The sequence below is a fragment of the Lepisma saccharinum genome, chromosome 1, assembly GCF_977018435.1.
Source record: "Lepisma saccharinum chromosome 1, izLepSacc3.1, whole genome shotgun sequence".
Taxonomy (NCBI): domain Eukaryota; kingdom Metazoa; phylum Arthropoda; class Insecta; order Zygentoma; family Lepismatidae; genus Lepisma; species Lepisma saccharinum.
Genome location: NC_139229.1, coordinates 68496956 through 68513466, shown reverse-complemented (window position 1 = coordinate 68513466; position 16511 = coordinate 68496956). Strand labels below are relative to the sequence as shown.

The 16511-nt window shown below is 36.3% G+C and overlaps 1 protein-coding gene and 1 long non-coding RNA gene across 2 annotated transcripts in view; one reads left to right on the top strand and one right to left on the bottom strand.

The window, feature by feature from the left end:
• The first annotated feature begins 1224 nt into the window (after nt 1-1224).
• LOC145996201 (uncharacterized) lies at nt 1225-12549 on the top strand. The gene is made up of 3 exons (XR_014442758.1): nt 1225-1381; nt 5532-5811; nt 11894-12549. It is a non-coding gene; the product is annotated as an uncharacterized LOC145996201 (long non-coding RNA).
• Nucleotides 7181-16511, bottom strand: part of LOC145996198 (cell adhesion molecule Dscam2-like) — a 501892-nt gene continuing 492561 nt past the window's right edge. The window contains exons 29-32 of the mRNA XM_083132598.1: nt 13607-13747; nt 11942-12078; nt 10746-10905; nt 7181-7300 (exon numbers count right to left, since the gene is read on the bottom strand). Of these exons, the coding sequence (XP_082988724.1) occupies nt 7206-7300; nt 10746-10905; nt 11942-12078; nt 13607-13747 (533 nt within the window). The 3' untranslated portion in view covers nt 7181-7205. The remainder of the gene's footprint in view (nt 7301-10745; nt 10906-11941; nt 12079-13606; nt 13748-16511) is intronic.

Genomic DNA, 16511 nt, shown 5'->3' with positions numbered 1-16511 from the left:
TGTCAGGGAATGCTGTGTATAACAAATGAGATGGATGAGCTTGCTTGCAGTAGTTTCCACACACTTATCTCATCAGTAATTTTTTATGACCAACTGTTTCCATGCAGTAAAATAGCACCTTTTAATTGTCTTTGAGAACAATGATTCGTGCAGCGTTTCAATATACCCAAATTTATGAGGAGGTAGGTAGGTTAAAAATGAAGAATTGAAATAGCAAGTGACTTATTTTTAAACATTTATAAATTATCTTTTAGTTATATGTGCAGTAAATATCTCTTTATAACTCTCATAAAAGAAGACTAACAACCACTTAGGAATGTTTTTGTGAACAAATAAATTATGTTACTAAATATGTCTCTGCAAGGCTCCAACTTATAATTATCAATATAACAAAGAAAGTTTGGAATAAAATTGGCTAAAATATTTTTCTTCAGATGTTACTCTTTTTCAAAACCAATCTCATATAAAAAAGGAAGATATCATTTTTCTAAAAATCACACTTTTATAACCCACAAAATGAGTTCTTCTGAAAATGTTCCCATAAACATTGAGAAGGATGATATTTTTTTGTAGCTTGTTACACCTACAGATTACCATCTTTTCGTATATCCAACATTCTTCAACCTCCTTATTTATATTCAGTCACGGATTTATTTGCAGAGATGGTTCACACACAAACAAGAAACTAGTTATGGTGTTGAGGCATGCGTCAAGAATTTAAAATTTTATTAGATTTTCCCTCAGTCACTCAAGCAAATGTCATGACAGGTATCCAAATAAATGCTGGCCTTTCTTTTACTTTCTTAATAAAAAATTGCAGATTTTGTTCCAGACAACCACTGAATCACAGTATATTAAAATTGCCAGAAACATAAATGTTTGTGTACATGTCTACTTGGCAATAATACAGGATTTCCATTCTGTGATTGGCTGCATTTGTTGAGAATGTTTTTCTGTGACAAGTAGTTAATTCAGCCACAAAACTGGAGTTCCTTTTTAGGAAGCAGAATGAATTGCAATCAAATCTGCAATCTAATGAGTCTTCTTAATCATGGTATTGTAGAATAGAGGCAGCCTGTACCAGTGTCGAACACTCAATTCAAAAGAGTGTGGGAGCTCTATATATATTATTTTAAAAAACACCTTTCAAATATCAAGAACATTGTATGTATTTTCTGTAAGTATGACACTTTATCGTTCTCTTTACAGAGGGCTGGTAAAAATATTCAATACCAGCTGACCACCAGAGGTTGTGCATGATACCCCTGGGTATATGGAGCGTTCGACACTGAAATGTATACCAAACTACGAATAAAAGCTGTGTAAATTAATATGCAAAGAAGCTAGTGAGGTATAATCTGAGTAACTGGTGAATAATATGGTAAGCTTGTCCAGAGCTTAATTTAGAGAGTAGTGGACTATGATAGCTGGTAGAGCACATTGAAATATTCTCAATTTTTGAGAAAGATGCAGGAAAATATTGTGTTTAGATGTTGCTGTGCTGAAGTCAAGAGAAATTTGCATCTCCTTTCAGACAGTTTTCAGATACATTTCTTGTTCAGCAAAATTGGATGGATTAGGATTAAGAGGGTGAATATTAATATCAGAACAAATTGTTCTGTTAAGATAGATTTGATCCAACTGCCAATTCCTGGGAAAGTTTAACACTTTTAACCTGCAAGCAGGTCTAAGAAACATATCGTAAAACAAATGTGCAAAATGCTTAGGGACTTTTTGTAAATATATTGACAGATGGCAGAATATCGTGAATGGTTGAAAATTTGCTATTATAATTATTATCTTTCAAGTGTATTCTGGTCACACTGATAAAACATGCCCGTGCATGACACAATAGTTTTAGAGCTATTAGGACAAAATATGTCATTCATGATGAAAGAGTGTAACAATATAAGCTTGGAGTCAGGGTCGGATTAATATGAAATTGGGCCTGATGCTGCATACCGTCGATTTTTTGTATACAACTAACTTTCAAGGTGAAAATTTTACTACTTGTGTCAAGGCATCCGAAATTGGGGCTCCAAATTTCATTCTAAGATTTATTTTCAGGTTAATATAACAAAAGAAAACTGTTCAGCTTTCAGAAAATTCTCGTCTGTTTTCATCTGTGCCTATTTCAGGATCAATAGCACCCACCTTAATCCGGCCCTGCTTAGAGTTGCTTATATACAAACATCTCCAGTCTCCATTGTGCAAAAATTAGTATAGAGGATTTGGTATCAGTATAATTTTTCATAGGGTGTTAAAAAGATCATGTTGGTAGACCAAATGGAATACATACCAGGTGTATAAGCTTAAATCTGCTGTTTTGTTGTCAGAAAAACACATGGTTTGTTCATAGAAAGCAACAAGAAATTTGTTCAAAATACTTGCCCTCGCGAGCTACACATTTTGCTCACCTCTCAGGTAATTTGTGGATACCACGCCAAAAAAAGTCCTTCTCTTTCGAGGCAAACCACTCATCAAGCCATTTTCGGACGTCTTCATACGAATCGAAGTGCTGCTCACCGAGGGTGTGGCCCATCGACGAAAACAGATGGTAGTCGGAAGGGGCCAAGTCTGGTGAATAGGCGGGATGGGGTAGCACCTCCCAGTTGCGTGTCTCCAAGTAGTTTTGGACCAGTCTTGACGTGTGCGATGGGGCGTTGTCGTGGAGGAAAGTCAGCTTGTCATGTCTTTGTTGATAATCCGGCCTCTTGTCACACAGAGCACGGTGCAATTTGATCAGTTGTTGGTGGTAGCGGTGGGCAGTGACAGTTTCACCAGGTTTCAACAGCTCAAAGTAGACGATACCCTGTTGATCCCACCAAACACACAGCATCGTCTTCCGGCCGAAGCGATTTGGTCTCGTGGAAGATGTTGATGGTTGACCACGATCAACCCACGATTTCTTGCGTTTAGGATTCTCGAAATAGATCCACTTTTCATCGCCAGTCACAATCCGATGCAGGAAAGACTTTCTTTTTTGTCTGGCAAGCAAGATTTCGCATGTGTTTTGGCATCTCTCCAGCTGCCAATCGGTCAATTCATGCGGCACCCATTTTCCGATCTTTTGAACCTTTCCCATGGCACGTAGACGCATGGAAATGGCTGCTTGAGTAACACCCAATTGCTCGGCAAGCATCTTTTGCGTTTGGGTATCGTCCACGTCCAAAAGAGCCTGCAATTGATGGTCCCCAACCTTCCTGGACCGATTTGCAAGCTTCTTGTCGCTCAGGTCAAAATTGCCGTCTTTGAACCGACGAAACCAATCCCTGCACGTTGTTTCCGATACAGCACTGTCACCATATACCTCCACAAGCATTCGATGCGATTCGGCAGCCGATTTCTTCAAATGGAAGCAGAAAAGCAGAGCTTCCCGCATATGCTCTTTTTCTGGCACAAAACTAGACATGCTTACCACAGGAACACTGTCTGTTGTTGTCTGCACGTGCTGACGATGTGCACTGATTCGTGTTGGCAGATGTCCAACTCATACAAACACCAGGTATGGCGTGCCCATGGTAGCTTCTTACGCTCACTAACACCATCTATGAGCAAACAGCAGATTTAAGCTTATACACCTGGTACTTTCTGTCCCAACGTTACTTGTTACTCATGACAAGGTAACTTCCATGACAAATGGCTAGTCTGAAAAACTTGCTGGAGATTTTTTGAGATTTAAAAAATGAAGTTAGTAAGTTTTAAAATGTAGATGCTCAAAATCTAATTTCGGTATGTGTGCGTGTGTGTGTGTGAGACAGAGAAAGAAATAGAAATATATAGAGAGAGAGATTGTGTGTGTTGATTGTGAATTGAGGAGCTAGCAATTCTTGAAAGAAGAAACATATCTGAACTTAATTAAAGTATGCAAAATAAATCTTTGGAGTTTTGGAATTGTTCATTGCAAGTAGAAGGTCGTTAATTTCTTCTGTGGCGACTTATTTAACAGGCATATTCTTAGGCAAGCAGCTGAAATGAAATATAACCTGTTTAATAAGAAATTTCATTGATTTGGTGTTTTAAGTCCACTTTATGCACAGTAAGGCTAATCGGGACTGGACCTACAGTTTTGAAGTGGGATCTGAACCACTATGTGCCACCACTGGGTATCGAACCCAGGACCCCTTGACTACAAGGCGATGATGCTACCACTGTGCCATCGAGGAGGCCTCTTTAATAAGAAAAGGTGCATGTTAGAAAATGTATTATCAAAAGTAAGAAATGTGCACCTTACTGGACGAGATGTCAATTCTGCTCATTAAAGGGATTGTAATGCTTCAGTTTTTCACTCTGAGACCAGAGCAAACAAAACCGTCCATAGCAATATATGATGTGTCAGAATAAAATTATTCATAATATTTGTGATACCTTCAAGGACAAAATAGTCTACTTTATGATTCTACACATAGAACAGAAAGAGCTTACACATATTTCAAATTAGAAGTACATTGTCACTGAAAATGTCTATTGTTGCAACTTGCAATTATAGATGTTTCCATACTTGTAGGATTAAGACTGAGATGTTCTACAAATTATTTGTACACATTAGTCAGTGCCATGGATATATTATTATCTACACAATTATCCATGTGGGTCAATTCCATGTACTCAGATTGGAAGGCTGAAATTAGCCTTATGGGATAGAGTCATTAGTTCTCGTTAAATGTTAAACAAAGTTCTATGATTTGGACCTTGTTGTTGATTAGACATACAAGAGAAATATGTCCACTTTAGAGTTACAAAACATTTATAAAAATGAAGTTGGTATTGATGAATAGCAATTTTGATGTTCTATGTTCACAGTGAAAATTCAGAAATTACCAATTTGAATTCTGAATCATGAATAATTTCTCCAAAAGTCGTTAGCAAAAACTGCACACCAATCACCATTCTGGTGAATCGTTGGTTCACAACAGCAGTTATTTTTAGACCTCTTGGAACTTGCATTAACATGCAAAGTTGGATAAATTTCTGCTTTAGTTTCTATTAACACTACACTGCAATGGAAAAATCTTGGTTTCCTTGCGAGCTAGTCTGTGACCACAAAGAGGAGCGGAGACCAAGTTTTAACTTCTTCAGTGTGTCTATATCACACTCTGCTTCACTTAGTTCTGGTCTATCGGGAGCCCCTCCAAAGGTGGGTTGGGGGCAGCAGAAGGACGACTCGGCAACTGTTGTTGGAGGGTAGGAGTGGCCAACAACGTTTCTGAATGAAGCTTTGCTTGGGACCAACCACCTCGTTCTGTGAGAGAAAGACAGAAAGAAAGAAGAAACAGAACATAAAACTTTGCAATACAAGCACAGTTATCTGTTCAGTTTGTTGAATCAAGTCAGAAGATAAGCATAATTTACATTACGTGTCAATGCAAATTATATAGACACTTGTGATAGTATGTAATTTATTTCTGCTGCATATTTTAATCAATTTTCATAACATTAAAACTATATTAGTCATCGTAAGGTGTTTCAAAGATGACTGTAAGGTTGTATTTTTCTCATATGTGGTTGATATGTATGTATGTCTCTTCCAGTAGGAGTGGTTGCGTTGGGACTAATTTTTGAATACTGGAACTCGGGTGCAGTCACTGAATGCGAGATATCTTGGTTTGAGGATAAGTGGGTGTTTCATCCAGGAAATCACTCCAGACATGATAGGTGGGAATATGTATATGCAAGCCTGAAGGAGTTCCAAGTTTCCTTTGGCTCAGAGAGTAAAGATACAGGCTGCAGGGTGACTGTGAAGGGATGGAGAAGGTGGTGAACATCGAGCAGGTCTTACACCATGTGGTTGTTGCATCTATATGCAGGAGGGTGAGATTTAGGGATATTTCATTACAAGTACATATTAAAATAGTTTAGATGAATGATATAATTACTACTCCTTAATGTGTGATAAAATTCTTACTATATTTTCTAACTTGAGACTAACAAACATGAATAGAAAGTACCATAACTGACAATATTTCAGTTCCTTTTCAGATCACATAATAGTAACACTGCTATTAATAGTTCCTAACAAAACTACACTGACAAAATGTAACCTTAACAGCACTAATTCACAATTTCTCTCACGATTGGCTGTTCATCACCCATTCTCCCATATAATTATTCCCCCAATTAACATCAGAAACATACATTTGCTTGTTTCTACTTAGTATCATTGCAATAATTGTTTGGTCGAGAGTCAAGTCAAAATTGTACGTGTTCTTAAATTCAGCATCGTAAACCGAAAACAATTATTGCAAATGTTCTATTTTATCATTGATTGATTTGCTTTATTTTACTTTGCTTTTTGTGCCACGTTTGGCTAATTTGGGAAGATGGGGATGAGTGGTGATAGGATGAAATTGATGAATAGACACTCTCAACCATCCATGCCCAGACTGAGATTCGAACCTGGAACCCCTGGCATTGTAGCATGATGTGCTAACCACTCTGCCACGGGGGCCGGCTTCTATTTTATCAGTCTCAATTATTTCCTTATTGGGTATTTTAAAGTTATGCTCTTTAAACAAAGATGTAGAAAAAAAAATTGAATGGTAACAATGAGGATTTTTTTAAGCAGCAACCATCCAAAATGTTTCTTCTGTTAGGGTTGAATACTAGATTCTTTCTGTTGAGATAATAAAGTAATCATGCAGCTACAAAAGGTTGACATTATCTTATTCATTCACTGATGACTTTCTAGTATTATGATTGAAGCTATTGAGAAGTAGGTCAGAAAAATCGAAGTATATAATTCAATTTTTTTATAATTTTTGTAGGTACAATCTCTAAGATTAGTACTATACCATGTGGTGTTCTAAATTATTGGTTTCTTAAATATAATATGTAAAGGGTCTTAGAAAATTACTTTCAGTTCAATATATGGTTAAGTTTTATATTTTTAACATTCAGTAATCAATTCAAGACAGTGCCAAAATCATGCTGGAAAGGATATGCATACACCCACACTTACATTTTTGTAACACATAATGTTTGAAAGTCATTAATGGCTTCATATATACAACTCTCAACAATTTTATTTTCATCTGTAATGTTTACACTACATATTATTATGCACATAGTAGAAAAAAAGACACAAGCTACTCACGTTTGGAAAACACTGCAACAGAACCCTGGCCATGCGGAACATGCCCTGGAAACCCTCAAAAATAATGAAGCCCTTTTGTTTTGCGGAATCCCGATCAAGTAAGACTGAGTTCTTACCTCAATTTCCCTCTTCTAGGAAACGATCGTTGCTCAGACAAGCCAGATACGTCCGAGGATGTGGTGGATTGTGTGGGATGATAAATAATATCTGAAATGAGAAAATTATTGTAAAGTTAAGATATGCTATGATATATTCAATAGATTATTGGGTAATATTATATAATATCGCAACACTCAGTGAAGGCAATGGAGGGATGTGGAGGCAGGTTATGTGATAAGCATCATGCTCCACCTGACTTTACACCCTAGGCTTGTCCTCAGGTACCAATTTTTATTAGCAGCTGGGTAATCCCAGAGCCACTCCATGCAGGTATATTGCTTGAAAAGTTTTCACTTGAAGTCGCCCAACCCAAGAATTAAACTTGGGTCTGGTAGTCAGATGCTCCTGGACCACCGCAGCTCCAATATATGTGTGTGTGAAGATATTTAATAAAATACATAATTTCCATAACTGAATAAAATTAGTAAGTGTACAGAGTGTACCACACCCTTTATTTTCGACACTACAACGATGGTTGTGGTTGAATGCTTGGCATCGACACATGCCTGATAGTTTAAGAATCTGGAACATCTGTATGGAGACAGTCATTTTTGTAGCACAGCCAAATTCTGCGTCGTGTTCTGGCATGCTTTGCGGAGATTAATATGGGGTCACGTATGTGAAGGCATGTTCCACAGCTGCGTGTAACTCTTGCGTTGTGCGATACAGGTTATTTACAAAGGCTGTCGCAGAGAAGGTGAGACAGATTTTTTCCTGGCTTGGCAACACTGCCTATGGTTTCAGCACTAGTTATGTCATTCTGTTTCCGTAGCAAGTTGTCACATGTTGCGAAACCACTTTAGTGAGCAGTTGTGTTGATTTACATGGAACGTGTTTCGTTTACCCCTCCAGGTTTTTGTGTATAACATTGTTTTTCGCGATGAGTATTCAAGATGAACAGCGACATGCCATAAAATTTTGTTGGCGTTTAGGGAAAAGTGCTGCGAAAACATATGCAATGTTTCAACAGGCATATGCCTATCAAGACAGCCACAGAGTACCGATGGCACAAGTTGTTTGAAGATGGGCACAAATCAGGCACATCCTAGACAAAGACCGTCCATGGTTAACGAGACACTAGTGAATACAGTTGCATACCTCGCGGGCTTTTTTATTATAGACATTTTCCTGCATCCAGCATACAGCCTGGGCCTTGCACCCTGCGACTTTTGGCTATTTCCACTTTTAAAGGCCGCTTTACGTGGTCGTCATTTCATGACGAACAAAGAAGTGATTGCAAGTTTTCTTCAGTTTGCTACCTGACGACGAATTTTCAAAGACATTCACAAAGGAGCAGGAGCATATGAACACTTGCTTAGCTGTCAATGGTGCCTATTTTGAAAAAGATGTACGTCTACTCGATATGGCTGATTCTGAATAAAAATTTTGTGGTTTGCACTTTTTTGGTTTCATTTTAATGATTCTTGGAGGGGTCATGTACATGCTTGTCTTTTAACTGCTACACAGTCACGACTTTTTGAACTATTGTGCTCATTTTGGTCTCAATCGGAAGCTAATGAACCAAATTTTCACCCTAGTGCATTTGCTAGCCAATGGAGGTCGCTGTTTTCCTATACAGGAATTAGTCTCACCTTCTCTGCAACAGCCTTTGTATAACTGTCATTGATGAACCACCTCTGGAACTTCTTGGGAGACCCTTCAGAAACTCTTCCAATCCACTGCCCAGAAAGGTCGTATTCAGGTAATGACACACTTGCAATGCGATGTGTGCCAGAACATGGTGCAGACTCTTAAACTATCAAATATGAATCCATATCAAGCATTCAATCATAATCATTGCAGTGTCGAAAATAAATGAGATAAGCCCACTTTGTGACCACTCTGTACTTCTTTCGAAACCTGTTAATATAACGAAATTGAGAGGAATGAACAGGAAATTTTGACATACACTATCCCAACCTGGATATTTGTCTGATCCATAATATGATTCAATTAATTTACCAATAAGCAGTTTAAAATATGATATTTCAGTTATAACACCATTAAGCCTTCTTTCCTTGATATGAAATGCTGACCAAGGCAGAAATGTATTTATTTTATTATAAAACATAAACTAAACGTAACGTTTCAACCTCCTAGCAAGGTCTTCTTCAGACTCTGCACCAAGTACAAATATAACAAGGTACAAAACAGGATGATATATATACACAAAAATTACTCCCCTCCACTCTATTCAAAGTTGTTCTGGAACATTCTAGCAGGTGGCTTTCCCTTGTCAACTGTACTTTCACCTGAAAAGCTAAACATTTTCTTCCATATGGAATGTGGTTGGACACTCTATCTCACGCTCTTTTTCCTTCATTCTTCTTCCTTCTCTCCTCTTTCTCTCTTGTCCTTTCCACTCTTTCTAACACCTTCTTCCATTCTTTGTTTATCTTCAGTCCCCCATTCCAGTTCATTGTGTCTTCACCTTTGTTGAGACACAGAGAGTAATCATTATAAAGTGTGGCAGGACACTGTAAGTTTTCATGCTATTGCTAGTAGTGATATGAATGATTTCCTATACTGTTATTTTCTTCTGAAAGGATAATTGAAATTTTATATATTTTTAATGATATTGGTAATAGTAATCCTGATAGTAATCCTTTCCAGGGGAATTAGTGTTTGATCTACTAAAACTGAATAGGCTAAATACCAAGTTAAGAGTTCCTGGACAATATTTGCAACAGCAAATCAGTGCACAAAGTGGAAATTCCTGTCTGAGGGATAGGTGAGATGCTTATATGGATTACCATGGAGACAATGCACTAGGTGGGGGATGATTCAATAAAAGAAATTTTACTTGGGGGGGAATCTCTCCATATTTCCATCACTTCAGGCAGGGGCAAAAATAAATTAAAAATCATGATGTCCCAGGTTTGGAATTTGACATTGGCATAGCAACCTCTTTTCATAAAAAGACAATAGCTATGGATCCAAATCAAGATCCACAGATTTATGGATCTAATTCACAACGATTTTGTCAAGAGACTTGTAACTGATACCAAAGAAGAAAGAAAAGGAGACCTAAATTGGAATAAATTAATTATGTTGTCAATAGTTAAATATTGGATAAGAATTGATATGTTGTTGTTTTAAGTCCACTTTATGCACAGTAAGGCTAATCGGGACTGGACCTACAGTTTAAAGTGGGATCCGAACCACTTGTGCCTCCACCGGGTATCGAACCCGGGACCCCTTGATTACAAGGCGACGACGCTACCACTGCGCCATCGGGGAGGCCCTATATTGGATAAGAAGAAATGAAATACAGAGTGATAGAGGTGTGGAGGTGACAAGGTTTTACAACAATTGTTAGCTCTGGAGCAAGAAGGCAATGAAACAAAAAGAGAGATGCTTCCTTCTTAAGCCTCAAGGTTCTCAATCGAAACAGTGTAAATTTGTTACAGATCCAAGATGACTGATAGAAGAACCAACTAACATGCATTTTTCTTACTTAGTGTAGTAAAATTTCAATGATATTGCTACTTACTACGAGTTTTACCTCTTCTGGAGTCTAATTGGCTGGAAGATTCAGTACGACTGGACGTCAGATGGTCCTGATCTGAATCTGAGCCTTGAGAATCAAACTCCTCGCTTTCAACCTCTGATGCACGTTTACTTGGCCTTCTTCTACGAGAGGATTTTGTATCCTACAAAAGAAACATATTTACATTTGACACAAGGAACAGTCTCACCTCTTATTCACTATATATTTACAAACAACACATTTATTATTTAATATCAGGATGTTTCACAAACTTCTTGTTTGCATCATTAGACCCAATGGAGTTAGAAGGAAAACATTTGTACATTACATAGTTTGTTGTATCAGCTCCAAGATGGTTAAATTGTGCTAGTGCTAATAATAAATTATAAAAAAAATGTGAAGAAAGGTATTAAAATTGCAAAAACAAAAAATAATTTAAATTACAATAAATTTGGAAATTTATTTTTCATGGGTATTAGCAGTATTAGTATTAGCAGTCAAGTACATGTACCCATGGGGTGCTGAGCTCGATCCAAGCTGGGGACGCACAACGGCTCTGATCTCACTTTTAACTGTAGGTCTGGTCCCAACTTGCCTATCTGTGCATAAAGTGGACTTAAGACAAAATTTGACTGACGAAGATATACAATCAAGACAGTAACATCAAGTGATATGATAAAAATTTGACATAAACAAAGCCCAGAAAATATGTCTTATCAACAATAAACAATTAACCATTTGGCAATTAATTCAACAAGCTAAAATTGATTTTTCGAACTCCATTGGGACTAATCTGGAAAGGTTTGTGAAACTCTATCCATTAAAACTATATAATGAAGACTACAGCAAGTGGGACTGAGACTGGCAGACAGTACATAGGCCCTGGCCCTTATGTGTTGTTGTACCATGGATTATTTTTATTAATATATTATTATCATGTTGATTGTATTAAATATTCTCGTATAATCTTCAAAATCATTTTGAAAATTCTAATACAGACAAAGTGTATATTGGCTACTGTTGCACAAAAATGAGAAAAACTATTGTAAGTTCTGACTATATTTCAGAAAGTCTCAAACAAATATTGATGAAATTATAGCAGTTTGTTTTTAGTTTTTAGATCCAGATATATATTTTTTCTGTCTGATCAGATAAAATCTCTTCGAATATGAATCTTTAAAACAACCTGAAGTACTTACTGGCTGAGGAGGTGATGCACATCCATCTGTTAAGGCATGCTCGTGGTAAATGAAACTATGCAACAATGTATTACTGGGATGGCTCATTGGTTCAGCTAGATGAAATGTAGCATATGGAGAAATGTCTTCTGAATTTTCTACAATATAAATAGAAAATAATTCTTACACTTTTTGTTAAGTGTATTCTATTTAAAAGTGTTTATTCATGTTTACAAATAGATGTCACTTTCACTACCCAAAATGTTACATTGTTCATTTTATTAATTTGATTCAAAGTAAAATATCTATGTTTAATTGTTAATATATACACATATGATTCTTCACTTTGAAGAACATCACACAAATATATCAATAAATTATTAAAGTATTTAGATTTTGATGGTAATGCTGTGATTTTCCTGGTCTAATGCGGAAATAGTTATTCTTGAATACTTCTTCTCCTGACAGCATGAGGAATGTGAATGTTGTAGAATATATTCATTCGAGAATCTGCAGCTTGTGCCCAGCTCTGTTTAAGACTTCCTCAATATCATGGATAATAGTTGTGTTTATTCAGTTTATAAGAAATATTCTTAATGTAATTATGTAGCAAGTTAAGTTGCAATTTCTTTGACTCAAAATTAATCAACTCTCTTATTGTCATTTTTATGAATAAGGTTCATTATTTCAGAATTTGTTTTATAATAAAGATGTTTTACCCACAAAACTTTTATTTCTCAGTCCTTTCAACTTTCCATCCTATTTATAGATACATACAGGGCATTACTGTGACCTTGATTCAAACTTGCAGGATGGATGGAGACTGACTCAAGTACCAATATGAGATAAGAAACCCCAGTGCCATTAAGAAGTCATAGGCCAAAGCTAGTTTGGGCTGCATGACAGTGGAATGAGACAACTGAAAGATGCAGCTTGTAGATTTCATACGGACATTACTGTAATGTATCAGTGTATCATATCACTCTAGGATGAAAATATTACAGTAGCTGTTCAAAATGGCGGTCCCCAGCATTGATGTAGGTTCGCAAGAAGCTCTGTCGCATCGCCTCTTAACATCCCTTGAGTTGTTCTGACGATACCACAGGCAGCAAGGATTCTTGCCAGGAGGGGATGCAAGGGGTGCCTCTCGTTTAGGCATCCAATCATCAGCTGTTTAAGTGAGGAGGACCCTCTTGTCCTGGAGTGCTATGATACACTGTAGTAATGTCCGTATGAATTCTACAAGCAGCATCTTTCAGATGTCCCATTTCACTGTAACATACAGCCCCAACTAGCTTTGGACTATGACTTCTTAATGGTGTGTTTCCGGACCGGGGTTCCTTATCTCATATTGGTAATTGGGTCAGTCTCCATCCACCCTGCAAGTTTGAATCAAGGTCACGGAAACACTCTGTATATGCATATTGAACAAACATGCATGAATGAAACAAAAATGCAACAAGTTTGTAACTAAGATACCCAAATATTAAAGAGAGGAGGTAAATAATGTTACAGGAAAAAAGTGAGGTATCCCTATTAGTTGAACAGTCTTGCAACATATAAACAACAGATGTGTAAAAGAAAACAGTCAAATAATTGTAGTGTAGCCACAAGAAGAGTTTTATGCTCTCTTATGAAATTTCCATTTGTGTGTTACTGTATGAAAGGTAACGTAACCTAAATTACCTGGAATTTTTTCCGATGCAGAATTGACCTTATGTATTGTGGCATAATATTGTTCCCTCTGTTGTGCAGCATTGTGTTTGTTATCCAGTGATGCAGATATTTGGGAGTCATGCAAAGGTTTCGATTGTCCAAGAAGACTTCCTGTAGGAGCAAGATGAAATCATCAGAGTTTCAAATACGTATTTCAACAAATGAAGCACAGATATGATTATTTCATAATGCAAATTAAGAATATGTGGTTGGCTCACATTTTTCCCGCTGAAGTTTCTCAGTTCGAGTCCTTGTATATATGCATAGGTTTTCCTTTTTGAATACCCCTTCAACGATTTCATCTCCTCAATCATCCATATTGTCGCGATGAGCCCAGTTTGGAAGAAAAGCCAGGGGGAAAAAAATAATAATGTAGGAATGTATTTCAGCAGGTGGCCTGCAAACTCAATTGCTATTCTAACAACCAACTATTGCCACAAATAAAATTTCAAAATGAAATCAGTCATCACAAAAATATAAAAGTAACACAATAAAAATAATAGAAAGAAAAAGTTTCAGAATATATGTCATATTTGTGTTAGGTTCACAAATTAATGAACCGTTAATGTTTACAAAGAATACACATTGTACATTCATTTACAATACTTAGTAATAATTTCATTGATGTAAAAATATTAAGTTCCTTAAATTATAATGTCTTTAAAGTATATAATAATTTTTAGTAGAAAAAACCTTTACGCCAAGGAACTGAACACTAAAAAGAACTGAAGTACATATATGTTTTTATTCACTGTATATTATTGATGAAATTCAATTAATTTCATCGCTGTTGCCTAGTAATCAAGGGGTTCCAGATTTGATACCTGGTAGAGGTACATAGTGCTTCAGATCCCACTTTAAACTGTAGGTCCAATTCCAATTAGCCTATCTGTGCAAAAAGTGAACTTAAAGCAAAAATCTCAAACGTGATTAATTTATCATTTTTTAAGATACTTAGAGCAGTTGAAAATTAGGTACACACATAATTTCTACTTAGAGCAGTGTTTTTAACCTATTGGCCTCTACCTGGTACAATGGGATCCATGAGTATTACCATGCAAATTGTCCATGACTGTTTTCATTAATTTTTCTCTAACATCCTATGTGTTTTAAGCGATGGGCTTTTATGTATGCTGGCGCAGAAGTTCTCAACAGCTTGTTTTGAGTTTTCTTTTAATTCTTGAAGCTCGTATTGGGCCAGACAAAGTTCATGAACATAGTGATGGACAATTTGCATGGTAATTTTCATGGATCCCACTGTACCAGGCTATTGCGTCAGTTATACTGGGCCACGAGAGATTCTCCTTAAACAGCATTTCCCCAACTAATATCAAAATCAGTTTTCTGAGTATAGTAATATAGTTTTCTCAATTAGGAAAATTAAAATTAATTTAAGATGTCTTGAGAAAACTACAAGCTTTCATTAGATCCAGTGGTTGACAACATTTTACAGACTTTATGAAAAAATAATTTCTCTCATGAGTCTGTTGTGTTGATGGTAATGAAAGTACTCTCTCAACATTTGAATTAAGACCTGTAATGGCAAACAAATAGTAATCAATTACCATAATTTAAAATGGTTCCAGAAGTTTCATCTTGTGTAGTTTTTAGTTCAATAACAGGGTGTCTACCAAAATAACACATCCAGAATTCTTAACTTTTTCTGGACTTTTCTAGACCTTTTTTCAGTTTTTCTTAACGTTTAATTATTCGACCCCTACTTAGGTAAAGTTTGAAATTAGTAGATATGCTTTCTCATATTAATGCATCCTGAACTATGTTTGGCAGACAAGCGAGGCTTTGGCGTCTGGACTCACAGCCAGTATAATCTTATGTGGGGCTTGTGTCGGTTGCCCCTATATGTTTGTGACTGTCCCTTCATCCATCTTATCTTACCACCATTCATCCTCATCTTCGCGAATAGCCAAAGGGACAGAAGAAAGTGAAGTAAAATAAACTAAATCAACCAATCAGTCATTATGATAACAAAAATTCTTGACCACAAGAATAATTTATTGCCTTTTAATTGACTTTTTGTTGATTTCTTTACTTTTTCTTGACTTCCACGACTTTCTTGACTGGCAGACACCCTGAAAAACTTCGCTCTATATACCCCTGCTTTACAATCAAATTATATTGAATATGAATAAGAATGGGCAACACCTTGTTCCACCAGTATAAACCCTAAGGCAAGAAATTCTGCCCAGATATTGAACAGTGACGTTATCAGAAAGTGGTCTCAAAACTTTGTTCATTAATTGCTTCCGTTTTCCAGTTTGTTTAATAGCAGGACAAACTTTTTTTCTTCTTTTTGGGCAATGACTGAATCAAAATTAATTTTACTATTGAGTTTGGAAGCGCAGTCCATAGAATTGTAACTTGCATATTTTTTTTCTGTTACGTATTTTCCTAATTAATATTATATGATGCTCAAAATGTAGGACATTTATAATATTTTTCAAATTCCTCCCGGACGCCGGACATAAGGCTAAAATGCAGGACATGTCAGGGAAAATCTGGACGTCTGGTAACCCTAACCATAATATTTTATTTCAAGGGTTTATATTAATTCATGTATAAAGTTAAAAAAATAGAAAGTTATAAACAAGTAAAATTGTTGGGATGGGGTCATGGATTTAAAAAATATACTGGGCTATGGTGTCATGAAGATTGAGAACTGAACCACTTACTTAACAGGATTAGAACTTCTAAAGAGCGCAATTGTAATATTGAAATTCCCAGCAATATAAATTTCTCATTATTTTAAAAAGGAACGTTTCAGACACTCTGAAAGGCAAATTGTAGTTTTCTTCCATTTTGCAAATTATCATCATTTCAATTTAAAAGTGTCTCATTAAGCACAGTTAGAACCCAT